The 19,355-nt window shown below is 38.0% G+C and overlaps 1 protein-coding gene across 1 annotated transcript; it reads right to left on the minus strand.

Annotated features, from left to right (window-relative positions):
* Window positions 1–133: 133 nt before the first annotated feature.
* Window positions 134–17,092, minus strand: LOC109001398 (SCY1-like protein 2). The gene is made up of 14 exons (XM_018978653.2): window positions 16,380–17,092; window positions 15,439–15,543; window positions 14,338–14,448; window positions 9,569–9,751; window positions 8,961–9,087; window positions 6,515–6,576; window positions 6,310–6,396; window positions 6,062–6,148; window positions 4,929–5,042; window positions 3,867–3,995; window positions 3,549–3,611; window positions 1,737–1,898; window positions 1,497–1,615; window positions 134–1,409 (listed from the first exon to the last, which is right to left on the minus strand). The coding sequence occupies exons 1-14, from the start codon at window positions 16,869–16,871 to the stop codon at window positions 464–466; spliced, it is 2,787 nt and encodes a 928-aa protein (XP_018834198.1). The 5' UTR covers window positions 16,872–17,092; the 3' UTR covers window positions 134–463.
* Between the last annotated feature and the right edge of the window lie 2,263 nt (window positions 17,093–19,355).

The raw sequence follows: 19,355 nt of genomic DNA on the forward strand, positions 1-19,355 counted from the left end.
TATATCTCGTCCAATAAAAATCTGCACGCTCACCTGATTTAAATGTCACGACAGCTTATGAGAAGTCGAAAATTAGTACTCCCACAGTCGGCCATCAACAGACCTTTGAGAAGAGGTTTATGAGCACCCTATCAAGCTTCCTAATTTTCTATTATTTCCAACCCCAGTCATCGGATACAGGACTCTTTTTTAAGAAGACACTATTCCGAAAAATAAATTCTCAACATCTAATGATACGAACGAAATTAAACAAGAAAATATATGAAGAAAAAAAATTATCAAGAAAATTATCAAGAATATGTCACAATAACCTACAAGCCAAGCACAACAAACCACAACATAATCAATCTTGCCATCCCCCAGAGCCGCAGCACTCCCCTGCACATTTATACCAAGTGGCACCTCCAACACACTTTACAAAATCTCTCTCTGCAGCACGGAATGGCTGACCTGCAAGGTCTGATCATAGCAAATCCAATAAGGGCGGCTGTTCAGATGGTGTTTTGGTATGACTAGATCGAGAGGCTGAGGAGACCCCCCTCCCTCTTCCTCTTCCTCTACCCACAGCAGTAGTTGGGGGCGGAGCAAGTCTAGGGGCAGACAGCTCATTCTTGCTAGAAGCAAATATGGATCCAAGATCTGTTGATTTCTTATCAGTGTAATTACTAGAAGCTGGTACACCCTGACTCTGTTTCAAAAACCCAATAGAGCTTTGGGCGTTAACACTTCCCAGACTACCAATAGTAAGAGTCGGATTCCCTTGACTCTGTCTTAAAGGATCAACAGAACTGTGTGTGTTGAAGGCCCAACTGTTATTGTTGTTGTTCATTGGGAAGCTCATGTTGTTTAGTGTATTCGAGATTGGACTAGACCCATGTTTGTTAAGGGGGTGTCCCATTGTGCCATTGTTAGAAATTCCAGCCCCACTTGCTGAGCCAGCAGGCCGTGGAGGCCAATCAGAGAAAGGATCTATATCACTGAAACTCGAGGTGGATGATGCTCCTGCATTCAACTGCTTCTCAGCGTCTCCAAATTGGGGGGCAACTCCAGACGATGCTCGAGGAGGCCACTCAATATCAACTGGAGGACATGAAGCCGCCGTTTGCTGGCTGGATAGTGCAGGTATCATCGAAAATTTTGATTGTTTTGAATTTACTTGAACTGGTTGAAAACTCAAATCAGACTGAGAGGAGTGACTGTTGTTTGTAGAACTTTGAAGGGTGGTTGCATAAACCTTTTTGGCTGGACCCCAATCTTCATCCCATGCCGGGTTGCTCTTTGTCGTGGAATTGACAGTTCCAGTTATTTTAGTTGAGGCTTGGGATATTAGGCCACTATCAGACATAGATGGTTTAACTTCCGGGATTCCAGAATCAGTCAAAGTTACTCCCCGTTTTTCTTCTATTCTCCTGTCATAAAACTAAGATGCATTCAGTGATTCGTTAATAGTCAGGTTTGCTCTCAAAAAACACATGCATGGGACCACACAGTAGTACCTGAGAACATCCTTGACAAATAGCATATATTTAGCAAACTGCTGAACATTTAATTGTTGAGCAGTAAGAAGAGGAGTGAGTAGTGGAAGGACATGCTCTGCAACAAATTCTACTCCATGCTGAACAAATTGAGCACCAGGAAAATGAATGCTCGTTAGGAGTAACAATTTTCTTGTGTACTGCTGATGGAGGTTTGCTAAAGCAACACAACAAAACCAGTCAAGCATTGGAGATGGTTACCTTCTTAAGTACCGAGTTTGCAACACCAAGGGTACACATAAGCGTAGGAGCAGAATGGTCAACAGCTGTACAACGTTGAACTGTTTGCAAGATGTCTAAAACAGCATGTTTATCAAGTGAGCTCACCAGGTCTCCCAAGCATAACAGAGCATTGACTCTCACCTGTCAATGAAGCCAAACTGTTTAGTTATCAGCAGTGGCATTCTTCACAACAAAATGCTTACTATGTTTTTTTTCTGGGCCCTGGGGGTGAACTATTATAATAAGTGTAATACTAATCTTCATTCTATATTTTATCATCTCTAGTCACATCGGTTGATATGACATTAAGGTGATTTTACAAATAAACTACTTGAATGAAAAGCCTTTCAAAATGTGACTCGTCAACTGGTGTGACTAGGAATGATAAAATTCAGGATGAAAAATAACACTCCTTTTATAATAATTATATATTTTTGTTTTTAATAAAATATATTGGGTTATATACGATACAAAAAAGTATGATAAACATAATTCAAGATAGGAAAAAATTGTTATCAATATATTAGTCATTCTAGGGATATATGGCATGCATTTATAGTTTAAAAAAAAATCCCAAATTACATATAAGGGTGTTCTCTCTTGAACCAAAAATTTAATATCTTTAGCGGGAACTCAAGGGAAAAAGAAAAGTTATGACTTGAAAAAGAAAAAGAACCAAGGGAGCCAGAAAAAAATTTGAAGAGGACTCGAGGGAGAATAGAAAAATATTACATTCTCGATTCTTTGTTGACATACATAGTTTTTTCCTAACTATAGGGCCAAACTTTAGATTTCTTCCTGCAAGGGGGGAGGGGGAGGGAAGAATAATTTCTTTAAGAGGGACCAAGGGGGGTTAGGGACAGTAGCTCCTGCTTCCCTAGATTTGATGTTTTTCCAATGCCTATAGCTCAAATCCCACTTATACGCCACCCCCAACAAAATAACCAATGAAAAAAGGCAGAATGATCCAAGCACAACATTAAAATTATAACTTCTGCAGAGTTTCTACTAAGACGCAATGCTCTTAGCAATAGGGTAAAGGGCAGTGGGTAATAACAGTAATGTTGTTAATACTCGACAATCAACTTCCAATTAAGCCAATATTGTGCAACTACCTACAGAAAGAGCACAGAACTTCAAACCATGATAAACAGGCATGTCTCTTCTTTTGGTAGTTGTATATATAGATTACAACTTTCATAAGACATGATTATATCTGTCTTATGTGTAAAAGGGATGGAGAATCTGTAAATCACCTTTTTCTTCACTGCAAAGTGACAAGATTCTTGTGGAATGAGGTTTTGAGCTGGACAGGATTACATTAGGTAATGCCTAGAGAAGTGGTGGATTTATTGGTAGGGTGGAAGGGCTTGAAGGGCTGTAAGAAGGCAGTGAGAGTGTGGAAGATGATTCCTCCTTGTCTTATGTGGTGCATATGGCTTGAAAGAAATCGAAGATGCTTCGAAGATAAAGAACGCTCTTTGGGAGACCTTAGGGATTTTTTCTTGAGTACTTGAGTTCTTGGGCTAAAGCTTATGTAATGGTGGATAATTTTCTGCATCTGTTTTAGTTTTCTGGTGTCAGTTTCTTTTTGTTTTTGGAAGTTGTAGGTGTTTCCTTTGTATACGTCCTGTGTACTTGAGCTTATGCCTATTTCTTTGAATAAAATTATTACTTATAAAAAAAAATAAGATATGATTATAGTGGAAAGAACAGAACAATGCCCAAATAATAAGCATAAACAGACAAATAAACAAACAGACATAAATAAATGTAAGTAAATCTACATACCGCAGCAACTGTTGTTTTTAGAGCTAAGCCATGAACGCGAGGCAAAATCGCTTGTTTCACTAGCTGTCAAGGATGAAATATTTAGATATCCATAAATATCAATGCCTTCACTATAAAAGTATGTCAAGAAGAAAGACTAGATTTTTCTATATTGTTTGATAATCTCGTATATTTTTGCTCTATACCATTTCTCATTTTTTTTAACCACATATATATATAAAGCATCTGAGTTATAGATTTGCAAACACATGTAACTTTATGGCAGCAACTTTAATCTATAATGGAAAAACTACTTTAAGAATCGTAAGTGACAGTCACCTGAGGATCCAGTTGCTTAGAAAGCGATACTGATTTTCTCAAAACTTCCTCTTGTATTCGAGCATCGGTATCATCATATGCCCGAACAATCATAGGCAGGACATGTGATACTAAGTGCTCCTGACTAGTCTATAATCACAAAGAGAGTAATTTAGTTTGGTAAAGTTCAAGATGGGAAGCATGTTCATTAAAGGGAAGAAAAAAACCAAAAGAATAGAGAAAAAGAACAGCAGCACCATTCCAGGGTGAATTTGTCTCAATTATAACAAATAGAACCATAGTTTTTTTTATAGGTGCAAATAGAACCCTAGTTAGAGATTAGGTCAATGGCGTGTTGGTCATTTCTGTATAAAATGAGGAAAATCCAGCACAAATACCTAACTTTGCCAATACATTCGAATGAATTTATATATTCTTTGGTTCCTCCACCTTTTCTTGGAAAACTTCAGAACAAAAGAACCTTTTTTTTAAACGGTAACAAAGTTTTATTGATCCTAAAAATATACAAAGACCCAAGTATATAGGACATATGAAAGAGCATCACCCATGCATGCTAGTTTAGTGATACAAGAAATTCATGAAAAGACATGCCATTAAAATCAATCACAATCGACCAATGGAGTAAAGTATTGAAAAATACATTTTAAGCTCATCCACTAACCACTCTCAATCTTCCTTTTTAATGCTTATTAGTTAGAAAATTCATAGATACAACCATCAAATACTACAGGTGCCAACTCAACAGTTTTTTATGGTATGCATTTGTAGCAAGCCAGTCCAATTTTTAAACCATGGTATTGATAGTGTTTTGTTGGAAATGTAAAAGGAGCTGCCAGTGCATGGATACTTCAAAGGGCAATCAGACATGGATACAGCTCAGACATCCATGAATTTAAAATTTTAATTTAATTTTGACACGTTTGGAACGCAGCATGATACCTTCACAATACATGTGGGATACACCCAAGACACATTTGGGATCAAAATAAATCTGTTTAACAAACATGGAGCTTGTTATTTGAGAACAATATTCTAATACAACGAATTTGCACTAATAGTTACCTTGATGATTACAAGGTCTGCATGCTTCACAAGCAGCAATAGTGTCTCGCCTGCAGCACTACTCAGAACAGGAACAAGAGCTGGTAGTGTTGATAGCTCAAAATCATTTTTATCCTACAAGTTTTAGACATGCAATTTCAAGTAAAATCTCAATTTCTGATGAAGATAGGCAAAACATATAAGATATGCAGTATCGTATGCAAATCCATTTAATTTGTGTACTCAAGAAACAAACCCTTGATGAGCAGGAAACACAAATATTAATCCTTAGCCTTACTGCTGATCATAATAACACTGGAAACTGCAAGTCAATTGTGCCCCACCCCCCGGTTGAAAAAAAATCCCTCAAGGAACTAAAACAGAGGGAAAAGAAGTTGTGCAATGCTATGATATTCTACAAATGAATTGTAGTATATGTTGCGTGCTAGAAATTAAGGAATAATCAAGGAAAATGGAGCCATATCAGTTGCAGTTCGAAAGGGAGTTGGGCACGCAACCCCACATTTCCAAAACTGTAGAGTGCATGTGAGGTTTATAAACCAATTCAGTTGCTAGGCGACAATATGCTGAAAACCTAATTGTTATTTCCCTCATTGCAAAAGCACGGCATACAGGATCCAACATAGCATGATATTAACAAACAGGAAATAATCAATAGAATCAAGTGGTTTGAATAAATTAAGTAATGGAATATTGGATTTTTTTATGGGTATCAAAAATATTATTCTAAAAAGGTATAGCCTAATACACAGGTAGTATGCACGAGTAAAATTCAAAGGTGAACATCTATTTTCTATTAATAACCTTATGTTACCCCTTTTTTAGGGCAACCTAAAAGTTCTAGCGTGAAATTCTAAATTATCTAGCACATCTGATCATTCCAATTTTTTCAGATTGTCTGGTAAATATATGGTTTTGTTGGACAAAGCAAATTGATAAATTGGTAAATCTATTTTCTGTTCATTTCACTCTCTAAAATGAATTTTGGAAATAATTAAATATTTTTGTACTGTGTAGATTTGTGAACTTCTGATTTCAACACATAAAAAATAGTGTATAATTCCTGTATACCTTTTGAGTTTTTTTAATAAAAGCTTCGGTTACTTGTTAAAAATGCAGATAAAAAATAGTACCTGAGACTCTGCTATTGTAAGAACCATGGGCAAAATCATTGGCTGCATTACCAGATTCCGAAGTTCTGCACAAAGAGGAGGAAGTACCTGCAAAGTAAGATGATCGTTAAAACAAAAAAACAAAAAACAAAAATTAAGAACAAAGCATCCATATTAATGACTCAACAAAGACCTAAAAAACTAGTTAAGAGTTTATGACAAAATAACAGTGCCCTTCGTATCAATGGGACAAGAAAACAAAATCAAACCTTATACCGCAATACACGTGAGTCAAAATCTTTCCACATATCAGATAATGCTTTTAAAAATTCAGACTTCTGCATGTTATCTCTTTCCTGCAAGCAGTGAACTTTGTCAATAAGGAAGTGCTATTTTAACCATTTCTTAGTACAGCACTTGGGGAGACAACATGCCAAAACCAAGTGTTAGCCAGTCAAAAATGAAAACACATACAAGCATGTGGTCGAGGAAGCGAAGAGCACGCAACCTAGTGTCATTCCGGAAAAATGGAGAACCTGCAAAGATAGAAAATATATCTTAAAAAATGGCAAATAAATCCAAACAATGAGTTAATTTCAATAATTCGTCTAACTAAAAACTGAGACCATCGGATCCTCTCAATCTTCTTTTTTAATTAGTTAATAAGAATTCTATTAAAATAGGCAAAGCCAAGTACACGGGACATATACAAGAGCAACAACTGTCCATGAGTGTCTAAAGATACAAGGAAATCATGTACATTCATGCCATTAAAGTCTATTACAATCGACCAATGGAATAGAGTATGAAAAAATAAAGCTCTAATCCCTTTCCATCCATATGCATCACCATAGATAGATCGGTACCATCTTCCACATAGCTACAATTTGAGTGGTACCTCGGATGCCTTGCCAGCTGGCCAACAAATCCACAACCCTTCATGGCATCACCCAATGGAGAGCGCCGCCCCCCCCCCCCCGGCGCAAATATATCATTCCACAAACTCATGGCTATGTCACAATGCAGTAATAAATGATCTACCGACTCCCGACTGTTCTTGCACATGCACATATAATACCAATCCAACACAATGAGTCGGCGTTTCTGTAGATTATCTAAGGTGAGAATCTTCCCTAATGAAGTTGTTCATACAAAAAAAGGACCTCTTTTTTTTCGGGCTTAGTCCTCCATATGTTCTTCCATGGGAAACGTCCTTGTAGAATGTCTCACAAGGGACTTATAATATGACTATACAGTAAATCTTCCATTCTTGAACGGTGACCACAAAATCGTATAAGCTCCTCTGTTCACTCTACAATTATACACAAGATTGAAGAAATATGTAATGTGTCAATTTCTCAGTCTTGGGAACGTGATATTCCATTGGGGAGAGCCACTAGAGAAATCCATGAGTTATGCTACTGAAGCCTCCTATCTTCGTGCGATGTTGTATATTGTTGGATAAGCTTCCTTAAGAACTCGATATCCACACCATAGATCAGTCCAAAATTTAATCCTGAAACCATCTCCAATTGCAAAACATGTGTATTGATGAATGTTTGTCCAGCCTCTTCTGATGTGTTTCCAAAGCCCCACCCCATGTGGTCCGTTCACATCATTTGAGCACCATCCTCCCCACAATCCACCAGATTTTAAATCTATGATAACTCTCCAGAAAGCTCTCCTCTCCTCATGGTATCTCCATAGCCACGTACTCAATAAAGCCTAGTTGAAAACCAACAAATTCCGAATTCCCAGCCCGCCTTCACGTATTGGGGTACAAACTGCAGCCCAGTTCACCAAGTGAAACTTGAATTCTTCATCCATTCCCCCCAATAGGAAATCTCGTTGCAACTTCTCTAACAGATAAACCACCTTGCATGGGATTGGAAAAAGAGATGAGTAGGTAGATAAATTGAAACGAGTACTTTTTATCAACGTAACTCTACCACCTTTGGACAAATAAATCCTCTTCCAACTCGCCAGTTTCCGCTCCATTTTTTCCAACGCCCCATCCCAAATGGACTGCGACTTGAAAGAGGCACCCAAGGGAAGGCCAAGATACTTCATTGGCAAGGTGGAGACTTTGCACCCCATAGTGTTGGCAAAGCTCAAAACACTTGGAACATTTCCAACAGGAACTAATTCTGACTTGGCGAGATTCACTTTCAATCCTCTCAATCTAATACGTTTAGTGCTACAATATCGATTAAGTATGACCAGCAAAACCCATTGCTAGCTGTAATAAGACTTTCACATTCTACAAATAGTATCATCAACAATTAAAGAATGACACAATCCTGTATCAAGATAGGAACTACTCCATAACTCACATAGCACTGTGATGATTAATTTATGGATAATCTACTAATGGCTAGTGTCTTTGACGAATGGAATTCATAAAAACAATTGAGTGAGCATCCATTATTTTTTAGATTGATTTGGAAGTACTTCTTTTATTGATAAACAAAAGATTTGGAAGTACTTCTTTCAATAACTTAGGGTCTTAGAATTATCTTGAAAGTCCTTTAACCTAACTAAAAGGGGAAAGGTAGATTACTAGATTCATAGGATTTTAAGTGATATATCATATCCAACTAGAACCTTCAATCCAAACATTATAGATGGACTGCTCCTTGTGGTTGCAAATTGCAAAGAGATGATCAAACTCTCCAACTTTTAAAGCTTCTCCACGTTAAATTGCTATGAGAAACTCATTACCCCTATCCATCATGCATTTCTGATTTTCCTCACATGAGAAAATCCCCCATTTATGCATGTCACAATCTTTGTACCATTACATTTACTCTCAAATTATATCAGTATTCGATAAAATAAATAAGAAGTAATTAAAAACTACAAACTGAAGAAATGAGAACAAAGGTTTAACATTATAAGGTCCATAAGGCTCACGTTTTACCTGTAAAATCCAACGCTGTTGGCCTCAAAGACTCATTTCCAGAAAGCATTCTCTGCAAATCAGTAACTAACTCCGGTGGAATGGATGAGAAAGCTTCATTGGATAAGTAAGTCAACGTATTCATATACTGCAGACACAGAACATAAGAATTAAACATCTCTAGTTAAGAGGGAATAATAGTAAAAGTTCAAGAAGCTGGGTGTACTTGTCCTCAGTTATATCTGTGGATAAGTTTACGGCGATAAGCATTGTACAGTAGGCACATGGAATGCCATCTTTACATGGAATCTTTGAGTTGTCTTTAAACACAATACATGATAAAAAAAAATTGATGCGTACAATACAGAGTAAAAATAGAAAGGCTATGTATTACTTATCAAAAAACTTAAGCTGAAAATGAGTGTTTGAAACCCCTCTACAAAACGGTTTTTTTTTTATACAAGAAAAAAAAAACGTGATTGTAAACCCATTCAATGACAAAAATCACCTTTTGTAAAATTGTAAACTGAGACCTTTTTTTCCAAAATTGCGTTTTGAAAAATAAAGCTTGATTTAAAGGTACAAGCAAAAAAATCAATTGAGGAGCTAGAGTTAAAAATAAAACACACCATCTTGACATTGTTGTGGCAATCAAACAATGGCTTGCGAGCTACTAAGTGGTAGGCAAGGCACCCAAAACTGAAAATATCAGAAAAACATCCAGCTGAAGATGCATTTCTCCGAACCAGTTCAGGAGCAGTGTAATCTAGTGATGGCTGAAGCGGTAGTAATGAATCCTCGACATCATATTCCTGTGAAATCCATAACATATTAAAAAGATTATAGGTATATATGGCTCATGTTCAGAAATGTATTATTATGCATGTCAATAATGGAACTGAATGACCTAAACTTTAAAAATCAACACCTCACATACAACAGTCATTATACCACTCCTGAAATTGCATAGAGTGCTCTGATTATACGTTGTCAGTTAAGAGTGCAAAACAAACACTACAAAGTTGTTGCAAAAAAACCTGCTTGCACGGCTAGATAAGAAACACCATTTATGGAAGCTTAAACTTTTTTATATCAGTATTTATGGAAGCCCAAAACAATGGGGAAACCAAGCAAGAAACTTCTTTTTTTTATTATATGCGCATGAAACTCCCTTCGTCCAAGGAAGAAGAGAGTTAGATTTAAAGCTGGCAATTTTAGGCACGATCTATGAGCACAACTGGACCCCATACGAAATCATAGGATTAGGTTTGGGCATAATTGGGTTCAGCTCAACTCTGAATTGACCTGATTAATAATCTGGTCACGTTTACCAATTATTCGTGACCATATAGATGTTGAGATGTTGAGATGTTTAACAACAACATTGAGATGTTGAGAATTGAAGGTGAGGAGTGCAGAGAAGACCATGTTATTCGTGACCATATAGTTGGCTTTTATGAGCAACTACTAACTGAACCCGCTAGTTGGCGGCCGTCTCTTGATGGCCTGGTATTTGATTCTATTGGTCTGACTGATGTGTCTCGTTTAGAGAGGGCTTTCGAGGAAGAGGAGGTTGTTGAAGTAGTGAGGAAAATGGCTAAGGATAAAGCTCCAGGGCCAGATGGGTTCTCTATGGGTTTCTTTCAAGAATGTTGGGACGTTATTAAGGAAGACATTATGAAGGTGTTTCAAGAACTCTTTGTAGTTGGTAAATTTGAGAAAAGCCTAAATAATACATTCCTTGCGTTGATTCCAAAGAAGGTGGGGGCAAGTGAGGTTAAGGATTTCCGCCCCATTAGTCTGGTAAGTGGAGTTTACAAGATTATTTTCAAAGTGTTAGCAAACCGGTTAAGTGAGGTGGTGGGGAAGATTATAACAAAGCCTCAAAATGCCTTTGTAAAAGGTAGACAAATCTTAGATGCGGCACTTATTGCTAATGAATGCTTAGATAGCAAAATGAGGGCAGGCTCAACAGGGATCATCTGTAAGTTAGATATGGAGAAGGCGTACGATCATGTCAACTGGGATTTCCTTCTCTACCTACTAGGGAGATGTGGGTTTGGAGAGAGGTGGATAACATGGATTCGTTGGTGCATATCAACGGCGAAATTCTCTGTTTTAATAAATGGCAGTCCAGCAGGTTTTTTTCATAGCACGCGAGGTCTGAGACAAGGAGATCCGTTGTCACCTCTGTTATTTGTTGTTGTGATGGAAGGATTAGGCAGGATGATTTCGGCTTTGACGAATAATGGCTATTTGGAGGGTTTTTCCGTGGGAATCCCGAATAGAGGGGTCATTAACATATCCCATTTGTTGTTTGCAGATGATACTCTAGTGTTTTGCGAGCCAGAACAAAGTCAGGTGCGTACGTTAAAGGCAGTACTATTGTGTTTCGAAGCAGTTTCCAGGTTAAAAGTGAATTTCGACAAATCCGAATTGGTGCCAATTGGTATGGTTCCAAATGTTCGACAACTGGCGAGTACGTTGGGTTGCAAGGTAGCTTCTCTACCGTTGACGTATTTGGGGCTTCCGTTGGGGGTAAGAGCACGGACACCCTCCTTATGGGAGTCAGTGATTGAGAAGATTGAGAAGAGATTAGCAAGCTGGAAGAGACTGTATTTGTCGAAAGGCGGTAGACTCACACTGATTAAGAGTACACTCTCAAATCTACCAACCTATTTCCTTTCATTATTTCCTATACCTGCAAATGTGGCGCACAGAATTGAGATACTCCAACGCAATTTTTTGTGGGGAGGTTTAGGGGATGAGTTCAAATTTCACCTGGTTAAGTGGGAGATAGTATGTCGCCCTATATCTCAAGGTGGTCTGGGCATTAGAAATGTGAGGACCTTCAATAGAGCGCTACTCGGTAAATGGCTGTGGAGATATAGTCATGAACCGGATGCATTATGGAGAGAGGTGATAAGGTGCAAATATGGTGAGTCAGGGGGGGGTTGGAGCACAAAAGAAGTTAGAGGAACTTATGGAGTGGGCTTGTGGAAACACATTAGAAGAGGTTGGGAGGTTTTTCTTCGACAAACCCGTATTCAGTTGGGTGATGGCTCTAGGATTAAATTCTGGAAAGATATATGGTGTGGTGATAATGCTTTACAAGATCGTTTTCCTCCTCTATTTCAAATTGCAAGTGCTAAAGAGGCTTTAGTGGCGGAGGTTATGGAGATGTTGGGGGGGCAATTTCAATGGAATATTAGCTTTAGTAGGGCAATACAGGATTGGGAGATGGACAGCTTGGCAGATTTTTATAGGCTTTTGTATTCTGTGAAGCCAAGCAATCAACAAGAAGATGGGTTATGGTGGTTACCGGATGGAAAAGGTGCATTCTTGGTTCGGTCTTTTTATAAAGCTCTCTCCCATGAGCCAAGTACTCAATTTCCGTGGAGAAGGCTTTGGAGGAATAAGGCGCCCCCTAAAGTTCTTTTCTTCGTGTGGACAGCATCGCTGGGTAAAATACTCACGATTGATAATTTGAGGAAGCGGAGGGTTATTTTAGTAGATTGGTGTTGTATGTGCAAGTGTGGGGGTGAATCGGTAGACCATCTTCTGTTGCATTGTGTGATTGCAAGGGCTTTATGGTATGAGGTACTTAGTAGGGTTGAATTGGCGTGGGTCATGCCGGAGAAAGTGGTGGCAGTGCTGGCTAGTTGGCCAAACATTGGAGGTATACATCAGATTAAAAGGGTTTGGAAGATGATCCCAATGTGTATCTTGTGGTGTCTATGGCAGGAACGAAATGCGCGGACGTTTGAAGACAAGGAGAGATCGCTAGAGGAACTGTTAGCATTATTTTATAGCACTCTTTGTTCTTGGGCTATTGCAATTGATTTTAATGGCATGGTCCTTCATGATTTTCTTGTCTCTTTGGCGCCCTCTTAGTCAGGGTCCGATATTGTAAATACTGGGCTAGGCCTATTCTTTGAGCAATATATCTTTTTAATTATCAAAAAAAAAGAACTAAATGGGCTGTGCTATAGTGTGTCAGATTTAAAAAGTCAACACCAATTCTTTGTTTTAACATTCATTGAAAATTTGAATGAGTCGAGTCGGGGTTGGGTTGGACCAGCCACCCAACCTGGGTGAACAAACAGGTTGGTAAGCCCGAATAAGAAAAGGGGAACAGGTTTGAATCAAGGAGTTTGAGCAGTTTAAATATTTTTGATAGATAAATAGTTGACCAGTTTGAATCAAAGGTATAGCAACATTTGAACGTAAAACTAATATTTGAACCCAACTAAAACGCTCAAACTTAAAAAAGTAGATGATCATTGTATTTTAGGATGCTTTTAACAAACTAACACAAAGGTATAGCAACATTCGAATCAAAAAGAATTATTTGGATTTGGATTGACTCGTATGACCCGAATTTGACTAACTTATCACAAACCCATTTGACCCAACCCGAATTGCTCAGCCTTGGTTACACTTGAAATTAAAGTCACATCTAGAACCTTAGCATGTGGCATGGATTAATAATACCAAGTCGAAGGTTGATAAGTAGTGCCTAGTCACATTTGAAACTGGTAAGCCTAAAAGACACCATTATGAGTGATGTGCAGCCTCCTAAGCTTTATCACATACTTTTGAGTCGCACATGCATATGGGATCATGACCTACTTGTCCATATAAATCATTTTGTCAATACCCACAAGATGTATACTTTCAGAAATTCTAAAGACATGGAGATATTGAAGTTGAGGAAAAGCTCCTTAAATTCGGCACCGATATACTCCAAATAAGCCTTCGTGTTGTCTCATTATTAGTTTGTTTACTAGTAAAAATGAGTTCTAGTCCTATAAACCATTATACTCCAAACAATATGAAAAATGATAATAAGAATTTATGGATGACATGCATGCCCAAATGCAATCTCTCTCTCCCTCTCTCTGTGGGTTACTGTGAGTACACTGTTCATGCCCCCAGAAAGATTCAAGTTACAACCCTGTTTGCACACCTTTACAACCCTCGATCATTTCCCTCTTAAATTTCCTCTCCAGTAGCCCCCCAAATAACCAACGAAACAGGTCCCAGTGGTGCCCCTGAATTCCAGAAAAATTTCATCCTCTGTTTCAGATCATTTTTGCCCCTTAAGTCCAGGATGTTCAAACTACAAAACCTGAACACCTCTAAAAATCCAAACCCTTAGATTAGGAATTTTCAAACCCAGAAAACACCTTGAACATGTGGAAACAGATGTTCCATAATCTTTCCTAGTATTCCTGGCACTAACATAAAAGATAAACAAATCCCAAATACTATTTGTAAATAAAAGATCTACCAGAGAAACCATAACTCGAGCCTATTTAATGAACAAAAAAAGTATCTAGGTAAAATCAAATTGAAGAATATTTTATTTCTTAATCCAATAAAAAGCTTCACTCACAGCATAATGGAAAGCCTGCCCACTTGCCATATCGCCAGAGGTCTGATCTGTCGAGATTGCAAAACCAAACCCCCCAAGCTTCCAAGCTCCACTTGAAGTAATAAGAACATTCTGCAGAGTATGTGCTACATCATTCCACATGCATATCCAATACATAATGAACACAAGCTAAAGTACAAAGACCAGGAGTTTTAGAAAAGCATTATAAATAATATAGGATTCTCTATTAACTTATCAAAAAAATATAGGATTCTTTCTTTTAATAATTCTTGCTTTTGATAATTAATAAGATTTTATTACCAAGGGTAGGCATAGCCCAAGTACACAGGAAGAATACAAGAGGAAAAACCAACATACACTCTAGAAACTGAAAATGACTAAAGCAAATCAAGAAAATTATCTCCATTCAATACAAGAGCCTTAGCCCAAAAACTCAAGGTATTAAAGAAAAACTCCCCAAGTTCTCCCATCGAGCCTTCACTATCTTCAAAGCACTTCCGATTCCTCTCCAACCATAAGCACCACATCAAGCACGGAGGAATCATCTTACAAATATAGGATTCTCTACAAGAGATACTTGGTAACTTGTGTTTTTATTTGGTGTCTTCTAGCAATGTCAAAGAATTGATTCAGACACTCATGTATTTGCAAGGGAAATTTGGCCAACTTAAGAGTCATACATTTTGAATATGATTCGTTTGCATGTTATGTGGACAATCTGGAGAGAGAAATAGTAGACTTTTACAGGTGCTGAACTTCCTCAGCATATAATTAAGTCTTCATTATATATGATTCCACGACTGTTTTGTAATGTTTATATCTTCTGAATTACATAATATAATTGCTTAAAAGTAATTTTGATACACTCCCTGTATGGATATGTGCTTCCTTCTCTTCTGATAAAGTTTTCTTTCCAAACCAGAACCAGAAACATAAATCCCTATTAACCAGTATGGTATTAAACAGTATGCTCTTTATTAGAACAACTTGCAAAATCAAGAAAAATGAAAAATAAATATGTGATTCCAGCTTATAAAGTTTATACCTTCCACTTAGCAGGAAATTTATTGATAAAAAATAATTAAGTAAACAAGTTGCAACCTCAGGTGATATAGCCCGATGAATGAGATGCGCATTGTTGTGTAGAAAGTCCAAGGATTCTGCTATCTGAAGCAAACCATGCTTAACCTCCAACAAACCCATTTCCTGGAATGTAAAAAGAATTTCCAGTTAACTACATTGCTGACTTGATGAATTGCCAAGGTAGAACATAGTGCAGAAAAGATCAGTACTTCACAGAAAGAAGCTTAAGGCTCCGTTTAGATGCTAAGAGTATTTCAGATCATCTGTTAATATTAGCGAAATAATTTATGAATAATAGTGAAATAGTTGTGAATGGTTTGTAAATAATAACAAAGTAGTCTAAGGATATCTAAGAACAGTTGTGTTTCCAAACAGGCCCTAAAAGAAACAGCTGAAAAGTTTACAGGCCACTACAAAAATCCAAAACACAAAATAGCAAGTTAAAAACATTAAGATAATGCATTTTTCTTAAGATATAATTTTTTTCCATTTTTGGAAAAATATTGTCTAATCCTGTGACTTCTCTTTCCTCGCACCAAAGAACACGCCCACGCTGTGTTATATATGTTTTAAAAGCTTTCAAGTCGTTCTGTCCTAAACAACTATGGTGTGCATATTCGCCATCATCAATCAAAACATACCCGCACAAAATGAAGTTCAGGTAGCACTACTAAGCTTTTCTAATGGGCATCCAATAATTCAGGTATACATATTAGATTTCTTCGAGTGGGCATTCACTAAATCAATCATACTTTTTCAAACGGATGCCCAGTAAAGCGCTTATAAGGTCTCACACTTGAGATAGCCTTAACACGATCAGAAAGAGAGTTGTTTTTCAAATGGGGGTTTAGTGAATCAAAAAAAGGTACTAAGATAGTCAGAAGGAAGCTCTCTAATTAGAAACTGATTCCAAAATTCAAACTAAAAACGAGATCGCCCACTGAAGCTTTGGTACCTACCATTCCCTTGAGCTCCTTAGGCACTTTAGCCACATTCTCCACATTCCCCAGCGCGTTCGCCACCGACGCAAAGAGCGGCTCCGTCACCATCGCCATCGCATTCTTGTTCTCGTCCAGGGCCTGCACCACGTGTACAACCCCGGGATGCCTCAGCCTCACCAGCCTCCCCGCATCGGCCCTAATTAAGTCGAAGAAAGCATCCTCGGCCGCCTTGGACAACCCCGCACGCGCGCGTGCCTCCGAAAGCACCCTCTTATCCAAGACCCAGACGCACACGATCGGGTACTGTTGGGGCCTCGTGGAATCCCGAGCCTTGGCCGAGTAGAGCTTCCACACGAGGCTAGGGCCTGCCGAGCCGATCTGGTCGAGTAGGTCGTAATCCTGGAGGGGTTTGGGTCCGGTGACCTCCTGTACGGTGGTCTGAACGGTCTTTTCGATGACCGCGGCGGTCTTCGCAAAGGCTTGGGTTAGGGTTTTCATGTTCAGAGACATTGTTCTTGCTTGATTGACCGTATATATACAAGAACGAAATGAATAAATGGCATACAATTTGGTCTATATATATGTACGAATATAAACAATCAATATATCTAGGAGGGTGAGGAGGAAGAAGATGGAGGGAATTGAAGCTTTGTTGCTGGATCAAAAGAGGGCTAACATTTCCACATCTCTCTCTCTCTCTCTCTCTCTCTCTGCGACTTGGCGGAACTGAAGTGTATTTTATTTTGTTTTGTTTTTCTATTGTTGCATTTTTCTTTTAATTATTAATTTTTGGGAACCTTCTCTCTCCCTGTCTGTCAGCATGGTTCATTCGTTGTTTTCGGTTGGCTTGATTCTTCATTGGGTGGAATGACTCGGTCACACGTGGGAGCCCACCCAGGTCGGCCTCATAGTGGGCTCGATAAGCTTAGGCCACGGCCCATCTTAAGAAGGTCTTAATACCGCGGCAGGACAAGTGTTTATCAAACTTCACGTCGACTCGGGCCGTCTAAACGGATCTACCCCCAACAAAAGATTGCGTATTAGTTCTCGTTATGTTTATCTCATATTTTATTTTTATTTTTTAAATGTTGTTAATCAGTTTTTTAATAATAATTAGTTTGTTGGATCTAAATTGAGTAAAGATCAAAATGTATCTCCAGCCCGAGAGAATGAAAGTTCATGATGAAGTCGGGAGAGAAAGATAAATAAGATAAAGAGAGGTATACCATACAGTTATTAGGGGTGTCAACCAACGTCTTCGACGTAGTTTTCAAGCAAAACCGAGACCCTACCGACATCTTTCATGAGAGCTCAGCACCGAAATGGGTCGATTAGGAAAAGAAAATCGATATTATTGGTCTCGATGCGGCGCGGTTCGATTCTTTTGTCTGCCGTCTACATCTCTGTGGCAGAGTAGGAATGTCGCATCTATTGTCAAGTGAGAGTAGAAGGCTGGTTTAGGGTTGCAAAGGAATAAGAATAAGACATGAGGAAGAAAAAGAAAAGAATGGGGATTATTAAATCTAATTCAAAACGGTGTCGTTTGACTTTCTATATATATTTTTTTTAACTTCCACTTGGTAATTAGTGAAACGGCACCGTTATATATACATATATTCAAAAAAAATATACTCGATCGGCCGAAGGGTTCAAACTGGTGCCAAACTGCCAATAAAGATTTTCCCTCAAATCCTCTCGCCCGCCGACTGGTTCTGGCTTGTTCTGTGCTTCAGCAGCCTGTCTGATCGATTCCAAGCCAGTTCTGGCAGTTCCCGTACACCTCTAACAATTATAAGATGACATAAAGGGTCTATTTGGATACAGAGGTAATCTCATCTCATCTCATTTAATTTTAACAAATAATCTTATTATTATTTATAAATCATCTCAACTAATCTCATATCGTCTCACTATTTAAACGAACCCAAAGTTTAAAATATATTTAAAACAATGTGGCAGATAGTAATTAAAAATGGCTGAATTGATTATAGCTTGAAAAAAAAAAGACGTAAAAGAAGGGAAATAAGATTAAAAATGCACGACACATATCACGATGTTACTTATTCACTTATACACAATTTGGACATCTTTTTTAACCTTTCGTTTACCTTTCATTTCTAGTTCCATCATCATTATATTAGTGAGTTAAAAGTGATTATGGAAGTTTGTATAAACACAACAAGTAGTAGGTTTATGCTTACAAGACTCGTGAATGTAAGCCTTAGTGTGCCAAATCATGCAGATTATTATAACTTTTAATAACTTAATTTCTTGAACTTTACCAAGTGTTCAAACTATAGAGGAACATTTCAAACACTACACCACCGTCCAAGCACCATCGGGAATTGCTCGTCCAAATAAAGCTTAATTCATTAGAGAAGATAATGTAACTACTCATGCATTTGAAGCATGAAGATCGAAAGTAATGAGATTGATATGCGTTGTCCACCTGAGAGCAATAAAAAACAATAGCACCCCGTATAGAACTTAATTCATTGGTTAAAAAACGGAATTGACCTCACTAAATTTGCCAAAGGAAATTGTGCCACCCAATCAGTCATTGTGCATTCCAATCACCCAAACTAATCTAAATTTTGGCACTATATTTATAAGAGAGTGATCTCATTGTCCCATGTTTGCCTTGCTTTTCTCACCCATTCTGGACTCAGATACATAATATGTTAAAAATATTAGATTATAATATACAGTGGAAGTGATATTACCTCGTCAGAAATATCTTAGATCTAGTGCAGTTATTCCACAGATTTTCCGTCATCATTGTTCATCTGAGATTTTCACGTATCGATAATGGAGTGTACTACGTGGTAAGACCAGAGCAACACCCGTATATTTCACATCCTAAATGCCGGGATTAGATAGAATTATACTAGAGAGAAATTTTTTACTTTTATGCCACATATCCATCTTTTTCACTAAGGGAGGAGGGGCTATATAGCCCTCCATTTTGTAACACACATATGGGCTTAAATGCCC

The sequence above is a fragment of the Juglans regia genome, chromosome 1 (genome assembly GCF_001411555.2).
Source record: "Juglans regia cultivar Chandler chromosome 1, Walnut 2.0, whole genome shotgun sequence".
Lineage (NCBI taxonomy): Eukaryota > Viridiplantae > Streptophyta > Magnoliopsida > Fagales > Juglandaceae > Juglans > Juglans regia.

What these genes read in the sequence shown, in the direction of transcription:
- LOC109001398 (XM_018978653.2), bottom strand. Translation starts at nt 16,871, where the DNA reads ATGTCTCTGAACATGAAAACCCTAACCCAAGCCTTTGCGAAGACCGCC. An exon ending in CTAAGGAGCTCAAGGGAATG is followed by an intron (nt 15,544 to 16,379) that starts GTAGGTACCAAA and finishes TTTACATTCCAG; the next exon opens with GAAATGGGTTTGTTGGAGGT. An exon ending in CACGTGTATTGCGGTATAAG is followed by an intron (nt 6,149 to 6,309) that starts GTTTGATTTTGT and finishes CTTACTTTGCAG; the next exon opens with GTACTTCCTCCTCTTTGTGC.